Source organism: Gobius niger (genome assembly GCF_951799975.1).
Source record: "Gobius niger genome assembly, chromosome: 15".
Classification (NCBI taxonomy): domain Eukaryota; kingdom Metazoa; phylum Chordata; class Actinopteri; order Gobiiformes; family Gobiidae; genus Gobius; species Gobius niger.
The window spans coordinates 29,732,231-29,744,775 of NC_136866.1; the positions used below are offsets into that span (position 1 = coordinate 29,732,231).

Consider the following 12,545-nt stretch of genomic DNA (forward strand, 5'->3'; position numbering starts at 1 on the left):
GGAGGAGGGAGTGAAGGAGGGAAGGAGGAGGGAGAGAAGGAGGGAAGGAGGAGGGAGTGAAGGAGAGGAGGAGGGAGTGAAGGAGGGAAGGAGGAGGGGAGGGAAGGAGGAGGGAGAGAATGAGTGAAGGAGGGAAGGAGGAGAGGGTGAAGGAGGGAGAGGAGGAGGGAGTGAAGGAGGAGGGAGTGAAGGAGGGAGAGGAGGAGGGAGTGAAGGAGGAGAGAGAGAAGGAGGGAGAGGAGGAGGGAGTGAAGGAGGGAAGGAGGAGGGAGTGAAGGAGGTGGGAGAGAAGAAAGGAAGGAAGGAAGGAGGAAGTGAAGGAGGGAAGGAGGAGTGAGTGAAGGAAGGAGGGAAGAAGAGGGAGGAAAGGAGGGAGACAAGTAAAGAAGGGGGAAGGAGGGAGAGAAGGAGGGAGAGGAGGAGGGAAGGAGGGAGTGAGGGAGCGAGAGGAGGAGGGAAAGGAGGGAAAGAAGTAAAGAAGGGGGAAGGAGGAACTGAAGGAGGGAGAGGAGGAGGGAGTGAAGGAGGGAAGGAAGGAAGGAGGAAAGGAGAGAGAGAAGTAAAGAAGGGGGAGGAGGGAGTGAAGGAGGGAAGGAGGAGGGAGTGAAGAAGGGAGTGAAGGAAGGAAGGAAGGAGGAAAGGAGAGAGAGAAGTAAAGAAGGGGGAGGAGGGAGTGAAGGAGGGAAGGAGGAGGGAGTGAAGAAGGGAGTGAAGGAAGGAAGGAAGGAGGGAAAGGAGGGAGAGAAGTAAAGAAGGGAGGAGGGGGGAGTGAAGGGAGTGAAGGAGGAGGAAGGAGCAGGGAAAGTAAGGAAGAGGAAGGGACAGGATCAAGGAGACAGAATGAGGGAGGTGGACGAGGAGAGGGGGATGAAGGGAGGTGTAGTGGCACTCGGCAGGACGGCGCAGACGCGTTTCTAAACCGGAGACGAAGCACATTTTGTCAAAGGCTTAAATCACAGATTAGTAACAGCTCCAGGTCGCCAACGGCAACCGGCGCCGAGAGGAACAGGAAAGTTACTGCTGCAAAATAATGAACTACAGCGACACCGCACAGGCTCATCAGTTATTTACCTGGTAGCAGCAGCGCAGTCACAGTACTGCAGTAGTATTTACCTGGTAGTAGTAGCGCAGTACCCAGCAGAGCCCCTCCACGTACGACCGCACCACCTTCTTCCTGAACTCGTCATCAGACACGTCAACGTCGAACTTGGTTTTGTAATAACGCTGCTTCCATCCCTCCTCCCACAAACTGCAGCCGACACAAACACAGTCATGAGAAGCTGAGGCACTTTCCTTCCCTTTGGTCAGAGAGGGAAAAGTATTTACCGGACGTTGTCTTCGGGCTCGGGTTCGCTGTCGCTGTCGTCCGCTTTCCGCTTCACTCCCCTGGAATCCGAGGACGGCCCTGCAGACGACTGAACACACACATTAGACCCGTCAGACTGATCCGCTTTTTACTCCGCGTGTGAAGTGACACTCACATTTCCCCCGTTTTTCATCATGGCCTTCAGCGACTGAGCGGCGTCCTGAGGAAACCACAGGCATTAACATTTACAGGAGACTTTAACCTCTTAACCCCCGCCTGAACCGAGGGGATCTTTTTCCTCACGGCAGATTTTTTTCCATCATTTTTTGTTGGGTATTGTTTTGTCACATTTTTGTCAAATTTTTTATCACATTTTTGTCATTTTTGTAACATTTTTTTTTGTCACATTTTTTGTCACATTGTCAGTTTTTTTAAATCACATTTTTGTCATTTTTTGTCACATTTTTGTCGTTTTTTTTGTCATTTGTTTGTCATTTTATTGTCATTTTTTTGTCATTTTTTGGTCAAATTTGTATTACAGTGTCATCTTTTATCAAATTTGTTATTTTATTTTATCACATTTTTGTCATTTTTTTAAATTTTTTGTCCAATTTTTGTTTTTTGTCAAATTTTTATCACATTTTTGTCATTTTTTTGTAGCATTTTGTCACATTTGTCATTTTTTTGGGTTATTTTTTGTCACATTTGTCATTTTTTCTTCCGTTTTTTATAAAAAATTTGGTCCTTTTTTGTCACATTTTTGGTCAAGTTTTTTATCACATTTTTGTCATTTCTTTTGTCACATTTTTGTCATTTGTCGTCACATTTGTGTCATTTTTTGGTCAAATTTTAATCTAATTTTTGTCATTTTTGTAACATTTTTTTGTCACATTTTTTGTCACATTGTCATTTTTTTTTAAATCACATTTTTGTCATTTTTTGTCACATTTTTGTTGTTTTTTTGTCATTTTTTTGTCAAATTTGTATTACAGTGTCATCTTTTATCAAATTTGTTATTTTACCACATTGTCATTTTTTTTTTTTTTTTGTCACATTTGTCATTTTTTCTTCCGTTTTTTATAAAAAAATTTGGTCCTTTTTTGTCACATTTTTGGTCAAGTTTTTTAATCACATTTTTGTAATTTTTTGTCAAATTTTTGTCATTTTTTGGTCAAATTTTTATCACATTTTTTTGTCATTTTTGGTCACATTGTCATTTTTGGTCAGTTTTTTTAAATCACATTTTTGTCATTTTTTTTGTCACATTTTTGTCAGTTTTTTGTGACATTTTTGTCATTCTTTCGTCAATTTTTTGTGACATTTTTGTGACATTTTTGCCACTTTTTCATAAATTTTTCGTCACTTTTTTGTCACTGTTTTCTCACTTTGTCACATTTCCATCATTGTTTTCATCTCAGCTTTGTTGCTTTTTTCACAGCTTTTTCCAGAAGCTTTAGGACTGGGGTAAAGCCAAACTGGAGAAAACGTGCTCGGTTCAGGTGGGAGTTAAGGGGTTAACACAGTCCAGGAAGTATTCATCATCCGCTGGACTGGGTTGGTTGGAGTCGAGGACGTCCTGATCCTCAGCGAGAGGAGCTGCTGATTCTAACCTTCTGAAGCTCCTCTTGTTCAGACTCACCTTGTTGTGGTGCTCCATGGCCTGCACCCTCATGTTGAAGGCCTGGTTGCGGGCGTTGTGCACGGCCTCCGGTCTCCCGCCGCGGCCCAGAGCCTGCGGAGCGAACTGGCCCGAGGTCATGTAGGCCGGCCGGTCCCGCTCCATCTGCGACGGGACAGACGGACGGTTACCGCGGCGATACGGGCGGAGTCCACGCAGCACAGGGGACAAACACTCACCTTCATCCTCTTCTTTTTCTCCTTCATCCGTCTCTTGAAGCCTTCCTGCAAGACACACCACACTCTTACAGTGGACCAAAGTGTTTTTTTTAGAAGTATGTGGAAGGAAAAGGAATAACTTAACATTAGGAATCAGTTTTATGATTCTATATGACAAATAATTTAGTATAGGTATCGTTCAGGTATGGAAAACAATGTACCAGTGCCCAGCTCTGTGAAAAGAGAAACTCACGTCGTCCTCTTTGCGTTTCCTGAAGATGTTGTCCTCGGCCACGCCCACCGCCTGCATGATCAGCTCCACTCGCTCCAGGTTCACGTAGCCGTTCTGCGTCAGGTAACCCTGCAGTACAAGTACACAGTAAGTACATAGTAAATGATAACATTGCCCCCTGCAGGAATAAAAAAATGAATGGATGTTTCCTCTTAACCTCTTAACTCCTGCTTGAACCAAGAAGAACTTTTTCCTCACGTCAGATTTTTTTCCCATCATTTTCTTGTTGGGTATTCAACTCATTTTTGTAACTTTGTCAATTTTTTGTCAGTTTTTGTCACATTTGTCATTTTTTCTTCTGTTTTTTTTAATCAAATTTTTTGTCACATTTTGTCAAATTTTTATCATATTTTTGTCATTTTTTCGTCCGTTTCAAATTTTTGACATTTTTTGACATATGTCACATTTTTTGTCATATTTTTGTCTTTTTTTGGTCAAATGTTTATCACATTTTTGTCATTTTTGGGGGTCATTTTTTGTCACATTTGGCATTTTTTCCATCCGTTTTTTTTTAATCAAATTTTTGTCATTTTTTGTCAATTTTTTTAATCACATTTTTGTCATTTTTTTGGTCAGTTTTGTCACATTTTTTGTCACTTTTTCGTTACATTTTTGCCACTTCAATTTTTTTTCAATGACATGTCATTCTTTTGTCATTTTTTGTCACATTTCTGTCATTTTGTGGTCAATTTTTTAATTAAATTGTCACATTTCTGTCACATTTTTATCACATTTTTGTAATTCTTTTGTCAAATTTTTCTCTTTTTTTGTCATTTTTTTGGTCCATTTTTTGGTCCATTTTTTGTCACATTTTTGTCATTTTTTCGTTATTTTTTCGTAAATTTTCTTGTTACATTTTTGTGACATTTTTGCCACTTTATCATCCATTTTTCGTCACTTTTTGTCACATTTCCATCATTGTTTTCGTCTCAGTTTTGTTGCTTTTTCACAGCTTTTTTCCCAGAAGCTTTTGGATTGGGGTAAAGCCAAACTGGAGAAAATGCGCTCGGTTCAGGCGGGAGTTAAGGGGTTAAACCGTCTGCGCAGAAGCAGCCGTGAAACTCACCCCGGTTTTGTGAACCACGTCTTTGTAGATGTTCACCAGCCGGTCGATGGCGCCCTCTCTGTGAGGACAGGGGAACTGCAGCGTGAGTGTCAGCGGAGGGAAAGGTAAATAAAGTCGTGTCTGAAGTGCGTTACCTGATTTCTAACGAGGGCAGGTGCGGCAGGAAGTCGTTGCCCACGAAGAAGCACATGAAGACCCAGTCGTCCACGCTGCGCTCGAAGTCGAAGGGGAAGGGGAGGCTGGCCATGGTCAGCTCCCGGGTCAGGTACTGAGGAGAGACGTTTGCACATTAAACATCCTCATTCATCATTATAGATCATAATATATCATTATAGATTATTATAGATGACAGTGTAAGGTGAGAGATTCAGGCCTGACCTCGCGGAGAACACAGAGGCGGATGAAGATGAACTCCTGCTCAGACATTGGCATCGAGTCGGCGAACTCATCGTGCTGAAAACACAAACACACACACACACAAACACACACAAGACTACAGTCAATATGAGCTCAAACTGTTCCATTAGTACTAGTAGTGGTATCCTATAGTAGTAGTAGTTACCGCTCCTTGCTTCTCGCGGGCCGTCCCAGTACACTCCTTTACTGTAGTATAAGTAGTAGTCTGTAGTAGGGCTGGGTACAGTTCGTTTTTTCCCGATACCACTAATTTAACTATACCTGCTTTTCGGTACCGGTGCCTTAACGGTACTTTTTTCGATACCTATGTTATTATAATCGAGTTAAAATAATGTGCAGGAAAAGTATCGTTCAGGAGGAAGTCCAAACATCAGAAAACAGGAGCAGCAGTCGCCTGTAGCTTCATGTTTTGAGCAGAATTCCCACTAAAGCCGTGATAAAAAGAGAGTTCGGACGTTATTCCCTCCTGAGCTGCAGGAACAGACCAGATCCACATCAGGACCGTTTACTGAAGATAAACTTTTCTAAACTCACTGAGCTGTTCCACAGTGAAAGCTCCTCACACGTCACAGATCTGTTACATAGTGAGAGCGCTCACTCTGTCACTGACAAAGCACCAGAACTGTTCCAAACATGGCTAATGCAGAGTGAGCCTCACCTTTTCCAGAGACAATCTTTGATCCCAAACGCTCCGGTGCAGCTGGAGTTTAAACAACAGCAGGAACTTCAGGCTCTGCGGCTAAAGCTAAAGCTAAAGCTAAAGCTAAAGCTAAAGCTAAAGGTAAAGGTAAAGCTAAAGCTAAAGGTAAAGCTAAAGGTAAAGCTAAAGGTAAAGCTAAAGGTAAAGCTAAAGGTAAAGCTAAAGGTAAAGCTAAAGGTAAAGCTAAAGGTAAAGCTAAAGGTAAAGCTAAAGGCAAAGCTAAAGCTAAAGCTAAAGGTAAAGCTAAAGGTAAAGCTAAAGGTAAAGCTAAAGGTAAAGCTAAAGCTAAAGGTAAAGCTAAAGGTAAAGGTAAAGCTAAAGGTAAAGGTAAAGCCCATGTGTTTCTTGTTGTCACTGCTTTTCTCTTTGACTAAGAGTCTAGTTTCTTATTCAGTCCAGGTTTAGTCCTGGTTTTTAACCAGTTTACTGTAAGTCCTGGTTTAGTCCTGGCTGCTCATGAGTTCAGGCTTTTTTAGACTCACTGTGGATCATTTATTGACGTTTGGAGAGAAAAATAGTTACCTCTCCTTGCTTCTCGCGGGCCGTCCCAGTACACTCCTTTACTGTAGTAGTAGTAGTAGTACCTCTCCTTGCTTCTCGCGGGCCGTCCCAGTACACTCCTTTACTGTAGTAGTAGTATAGTTACCTCTCCTTGCTTCTCGCGGGCCGTCCCAGTACACTCCTTCAGCTCGTGGCCCATCTGTCCACACAGGGCGCAGGGCCGTGGTTTGTTGGGCTTGAACTCCTCTCGGATGATGGTGAAGTTGGGCTCGTGAGTGGCCAGGCCCAGCATGATCAGGTCGGCTGGACATTCACAGAAAACAAGTCACATTGGGGTAAAGCTGGACCAGAAAGATAAAAGCTCATCTCTCTGCAATTGTGGGACTTTCTCCAAAACAAGGACGAACTGATATTTTTGTAAACCATGTAGAAATGCTCTAGCCTAGCACTAGCCTAGCACTAGCCTAGCACTAGCCTAGCACCACTTAACTCTTCAAATATAACCGCTCTTTGAACAGAGGGAAAAAAGGATCTGAGGCACTCTGACTTAGTTAAAAGTCCTTTATTGAATGTCTATTCAATAAAAGGACTTTTAACCCCTTAAAACATTGACAAAAAAGTGACGAAAAATTTATTTAAAAAGTGGCAAAAATGTCACAAAAATGTCACAAGAAATTGACAAAAAATTGACGAAAAAATGACAAAAATGTGACAAAAAATTGACAAAAATGTGACAAAAATGTGATGAAAAAGTGGCAAAAAAATTACAAAAATGTGACAAAAAAATGACCAAAATTTGATAAAAAATGGACGAAAAAATGAAAAAAATGTGACAAAAAAATGAAAAAAATGTGACAAAAAAATGAAAAAAAATTGGATAAAAATGTGATAAAAATTTGACAAAAAATGGATGAAAAAAATTACAAAAATGTGACATAAAAATGACAAAAACGTGACAAAAAAAAGTGATAAAAATTTAACAAAAAATGTGACCAAAAAATGACCAAAATTTGATTAAAAAAATGACAAAAATTGACCCAAAAAAATGACAACGTTACAAAAATGTGAAAAAGTTACAAAAATCTGATGACGTGGGGAAAAAGATCCTCTCGGTTCAGGCGGGAGTTAAGAGGTTAACTGTTCATCACGTTTTACACTTGATCTCTGAAGAGCACCTGCGCCTACTTTTTTGGACCTACTGCTCCCTGATCTAAAGGCGGTAACGTGGCTGAAGCCGCTCTCACCGTCGGCTCCGCAGAGGCAGTGGTGCGTGTTGGGGTCGTGGTTGGGCTGAGCTGAAACACACACAGGGATTACATCGTTACTGAGCCGTTTGCCTCCTTTACATTAGCGTTTGAGGAGGACGCACCTCTCTGCCGGCGGATGTAGTCCATGATCTTGTGCTCGCCTTCGCCCGGGACACTGGCGTCGGACAGAAACACCTGTAAACCCACAGCAGCTTTAGAGACTGTGGAGCGAGTTCATGAATGACGCGACAGACTCACGGTGATGTTCTTCCAGCCCGGGTCGTTGCTGAGGCGATCGGCGATGTAGTAACGCAGACAGTGGGCCAGGTTATCCATGAACTCTGTGCCCTGAAAGGATCCACACACAGGTTAGTCTCTGAGCGATGAAACGAACCTCCAAAGGAACGTAAAGGAAGTTTAAGTCTTACTGGAGTGATGCAGTTACTGTCGAAGCGCTCTTTGATTTCATCTGGAGGAAGATAACCACCTGAAACACAAGAACGTTTAGACTGCAGGTTATTCAGATTATCAAAGGCATATGAGGCAGTCGGCATCACATTATATAAGACCTGATGAATTACAGTCTATGCCTGGCCATTTTAAATAATGCTCTATCACTGAAGTCAAAGAGCTATTATGAAAAAATATATTATCAAATGGGGACTGTAACCAAAAGTCATAGAGACTTTTCTGCACAGGAAAGAGCCCAGTCACGGCTTTACAACTATTTATTTATATTTATTTATTCTTTATTTAACCTCCTAACCCCTGCCATAACCTCTTACCACCCGCCTAAACCAAATGCATTCTGTCCTCTTTTGGCTGTGTAACACCTCATTTGAAAGCTAAGACCCACAAAACTGATTTTTTTTTTTTTTTTTTTTTTTTATTGAGTTTTTGTCACATTTTTGTTGAATTTTTGACACATTTTTGTTGAATTTGTGTTGAATTTGTGTCACATTTTTGTTTTTTTGTGGCTGTTTTGGTGCTTTTTTCCAAAAGAAGCTTTTTGATTAGGGTAAAGCCAAACTGGAGAAAATGGGATCCGTTCAGGTGGCAGTTAAGAGGTTAACCGAGCAGATTTCTCCACTTTCTCCACAAAGAGCCACGTTTGCTCTCTCTCTCACAACACGGACATACGTGTCTTCTTTCATTTATGATAAATGTATAAATCACGGTTTGAGAAAAGCCTCTGAAGCAGTGTTAATTTTGACAACATATTTTATTCTAGTTTTAGTCTTAGTCTTTTGACTAAAATGTAATTTAATTTTAGTCGAGATTTAGTCTAAAAAAACTTTTCAATTTTAGTCTAGTTTTAGTCGACTAAAATTGTATGTCAATTTAGTCAACTAAAATTAAGACTAATTTAGTCGATTTATATTAATAATATTCATTATAATCATATTTAATGTTGTTCCTCTGCTTCATGGAGCTGCTCCACATGAACAAAGCTCAGAGCTGATCCTTTAGCAGTGAATTTAGATGATCTGAGGCTCTTTCAGACGCTCAATACAAGTTTGGATGATTTTAGTCTCTCTTTTTCATTATTATTTAGTCTTATTTTAGTCGACTAAAATATCTGGACATTTTAGTCACAGTTTTAGTCTCATGAGAAACTTTTAATTTAGTTTTAGTCCAGTTTTAGTCCAATTTTAGTCGTCAAAAATATCACTTTGACTAAAATTAAGACTAAATATTTTAGTCGATGAAATTAACACTGCTCTGAAGTGACGCGGCGAGCTCCGGTGTGTTGAAATCCCACATGGACGCGCGTCAGAGGACGTGCCGCGGCGCTGAGATTAGGAATCTCATTTTCAAGAGAGTCCTGGCCCCAGAGGGGAACCTATTATACATGTTTAGTGAGAGGCTTAGTTGTTTTTTTTTTTTTTTTTTTAATCTGTTGATTTTTGTCTTTAAAAGGAACAGGCCACCGTTTCTCTATACTGAGATATGTTCTTGCCTGAGCTTAGACAAGTTGATGCGTATCTGTCTGGTCTTTGTGTGTGCCCTCAGTCATGCAAAAAGACCAATGATGTTGTTAGCATTTGGCCTCTCCCAATGTATTCCTATAGCTCCGAACGGGGGTGAAGTTGGAAGTACGAATTAACTCGTCTAAGCTCAGGCAAGAACATATCACAGTATGGAAGAACAGTGGCCTGTTCCTTTAAAACAAGCTCCCTCTGGAGGACTAAACCTGAAAGTCCTGAGTAAATCAGCCCTGTGCCGCTCTTAAAGCGCCCCCTGCTGTCACAGTTCAACACCGACACGTTTTATAGCTTCGAAGCTTCACACACAGGATCATAGACTAAACATGGGGAACAGGCCAGAGAAGCAGGCGAGTGTAAACATGAGTGCTCACCTCTCTGAATGACCTCCTCTCTCATACGAGCCTTCTCTTCCGTCAGTTCCACGCCTTCCTTCGACGCACGAAACCTCCTGGACCTCTGCTGGTTCATCTTGGCTCTTGGGGCCTACGACACAAACAGAGTGTTTTAAAAAAGGCACAGGGGAAAGGCTCGTCGTCAGGTCAAAGGGCGGAGCTTCGTACCACGCCGTCGATGGCCATGTACAGAACTCGTCTGGGCCTCACGATGTTGAACAGGCGGTCGATGTACTCGAAAATGGCCACCATCATCTCGTCTTCATTCTTCGGGGCCGGTCTGAGGAGGAGAAGGTGGGACACGGTTAAAGCCAGAGCTAAATCAATCAAACAATCCAGACGCGGGACCCGTACTTGTCCTCGGGGTGGGTGCAGGGGTGGATGATGCCGTTCATGTCCAGGTACAGGTTATCGAACTCCACCTCGTTCGGGTTTGGGCGCGTCGTGTCCACGGGAACTCGCACCCCATTGCACTCCTTCCCCTGAGAAAAAAACAAACATAGAATCAACGAATCAGTGAAGACGCAATATATACAAACACAAACACTCAGAGGGGGATAAAAACAGTATTTTTTAAAGGAATAGGCCACCGTTTTTACATACTGAGATATGTTCTTACCTTGGTTTGACGAGTTCTTTAGGACCTGTCTGATCTTCCCCCGTGCCTTCAGTCACGTAAACACAGCGCAGACGGCGTTAGCATTTAGCTTCTCCCTCTCTCCTCTATAGCGCCAAAACAGGTCAAGATAGAAGCTACCAAGCTCTTCCACGTTTTCCCTATTTAAATATGGTTACGTGAAGTGTTACACTATAAAGTATAATTACACAAAATTAAACAATGGATTTTCTAAGCGGATAAAAGGGGGACTATATTGTAAGGCGTAATAATTCCAGGAGTAGTTCGAAATCCACGCAGTAATCTTCACTTTACTGTGCAGACGCCAAATTACTCCTGGTATTATTACGCCTTACAATATAGTCCCCCCTTTTATCCGCTTAGAAAATCCATTGTTTAATTTTGTGTAATTATACTTTATAGTGTAACACTTCACGTAACCATATTTAAATAGGGAAAACGTGGAAGAGCTTGGTAGCTTCTATCTTGACCTGTTTTGGCGCTATAGAGGAGAGAGGGAGAGGCTAAATGCTAACGCCGTCTGCGCTGTGTTTACGTGACTGAAGATCAGACAGGTCCTAAAGAACTCGTCAAAGCTAAGGTAAGAACATATCTCAGTATGTAAAAACGCTGGCCTATTCCTTTAAGTGCCAGTGCTTTGAACGGATCTCGGAAAAGAGCCGTAAATCCGTTCTTCATCTTAATGAGTTTTCATTCATGCTTTTAAGTTTCGTAAATCACTCTTATGTCCAATTTAGATCGATTTTGGCGCCTTTTTCAACCCAATTTAATCCTAATTGACACTTAATCTAACGTGACTGTCTGGTGTGAAAGAATCATGTCGCCATATCGCTAAACATGATGAAATTTGCAGCAATAATAAACAAATGGAGAATTTAAAAGGTAAAATACTGGAGTTATTGTTCACATTAAAACACCTTAACACCACAGTGTGATAGATGCATTTACCAGCAGTAACTCAGCAGCTAATGGAGTTGCTTCACTGCTTTTCTCTCCACTTTTTATACTGCTTTTTGCTAATGTACGTCTATGGAAGTGCATGCTAACAGCTGCAAACATGGCGGATCTCCATGGTAACTGTGGATTTTCCCGAACTCTGCTTGGAAGGTCGAAAAGTGCATGATGTGTTACATGGTGGGAGACTTTAGGAACTGCACGTGGTCATATCCACACTCTTTTGCATATTCAGAGTTAATGTTATGAATCGTTTTTATGATATGCTAGATTATTCCTGTTTGCACTCCCGCTGTGCTTTTATTAAGAACAATTATACTGTCGCTTCCAAGATACAAAATCCCTAATTAGTAACACTTACCACTGGCAATGTCGATACAAATGTGTTCTGTATAATATATTAGAAGATATTTTTTTCAGATTTCACAGTCACAAAATGTAATTAACAAAAGCTTAAACCGAATGAGCCTTATATTTAAAAGGCTTTAAACCGCTGATATAACCCTGAGAGTTTAGAAAAACACCGGTTAAATGTAGCTTCTGGGCTCATTGCGGCTTGTAAAACGTAAGTGCGACTCAAATGTGCCGCTGCCATTGTTTGCTAACGGCGCTACATGCTAACAGCTAAAGGCTAGCGGCTAACGGCTAAGTACCTTCTCCTCCACGCAGTGCACGATGATGGACGGATACTTTCGGCTGAGCCATCGGAAAAAGGCCGGGACTCCCATCTGCAGGCTCCCGCGGCTGTAAACACTGGGAAAAGCTTAAAGTGCGTGGGTAAAAACAACACGAGCGGAGAGGCTGCAGGGTCGGAGGCAGAGGCCGGGGCAGAGGGGACTGTTTCCGGGGGATAAAGGCGGCGAGGGACCGTCACAGCGACGCACGGAGCTTCAGGACAGACTTGGTACTGCAGCGGGAAGCATACATGGAATTTAACCTCTTAACTCCCGCCTGAACATGTTTTCTCCAAATTCTCCAAATCTAAAAGCTTCTTCAAAACAGAGGCAAAAAACGAGAAGAAAATGAGGATGCAAACGCAACAAAAAAAAGCTAAAAAGTGACCAAAAAAAGTGACAAAAATGACAAAAACTCAACAAAAAAGTGACAAAAATCCAGCAAAAAAGACAAAAATCCAGCAAAAAAAAACAAAAATCCAGCAAAAAAAGACTAAAATCCAACAAAAAAAAAGACAAAAATCCAGCAAAAAAT

The 12,545-nt window shown here is 41.6% G+C and overlaps 1 protein-coding gene across 3 annotated transcripts in view; it reads right to left on the bottom strand.

Moving 5' to 3' along the window:
- The window catches only part of xrn2 (5'-3' exoribonuclease 2), a 40,620-nt gene extending 28,400 nt beyond the window's left edge, over positions 1–12,220 (bottom strand). Inside the window, exons 1-18 of one of the 3 annotated variants that reach the window (XM_079571697.1) lie at positions 11,990–12,219; positions 10,100–10,227; positions 9,914–10,025; positions 9,725–9,836; positions 7,794–7,852; positions 7,624–7,713; positions 7,488–7,560; positions 7,363–7,413; positions 6,264–6,421; positions 4,879–4,953; positions 4,635–4,768; positions 4,501–4,558; positions 3,396–3,503; positions 3,164–3,208; positions 2,946–3,089; positions 1,482–1,526; positions 1,327–1,415; positions 1,114–1,249 (exon numbers count right to left, since the gene is read on the bottom strand). In XM_079571697.1, coding sequence (XP_079427823.1) covers positions 1,114–1,249; positions 1,327–1,415; positions 1,482–1,526; positions 2,946–3,089; positions 3,164–3,208; positions 3,396–3,503; positions 4,501–4,558; positions 4,635–4,768; positions 4,879–4,953; positions 6,264–6,421; positions 7,363–7,413; positions 7,488–7,560; positions 7,624–7,713; positions 7,794–7,852; positions 9,725–9,836; positions 9,914–10,025; positions 10,100–10,227; positions 11,990–12,064 — 1,692 coding nt within the window. In that variant the 5' untranslated portion in view covers positions 12,065–12,219. Of the gene's footprint in view, positions 1–1,113; positions 1,250–1,326; positions 1,416–1,481; positions 1,527–2,945; positions 3,090–3,163; positions 3,209–3,395; positions 3,504–4,500; positions 4,559–4,634; positions 4,769–4,878; positions 4,954–6,263; positions 6,422–7,362; positions 7,414–7,487; positions 7,561–7,623; positions 7,714–7,793; positions 7,853–9,724; positions 9,837–9,913; positions 10,026–10,099; positions 10,228–11,989 lie in introns of all 3 variants that reach the window. The other 2 variants (XM_079571698.1, XM_079571699.1) reach the window with 2 other exon arrangements.
- Between the last annotated feature and the right edge of the window lie 325 nt (positions 12,221–12,545).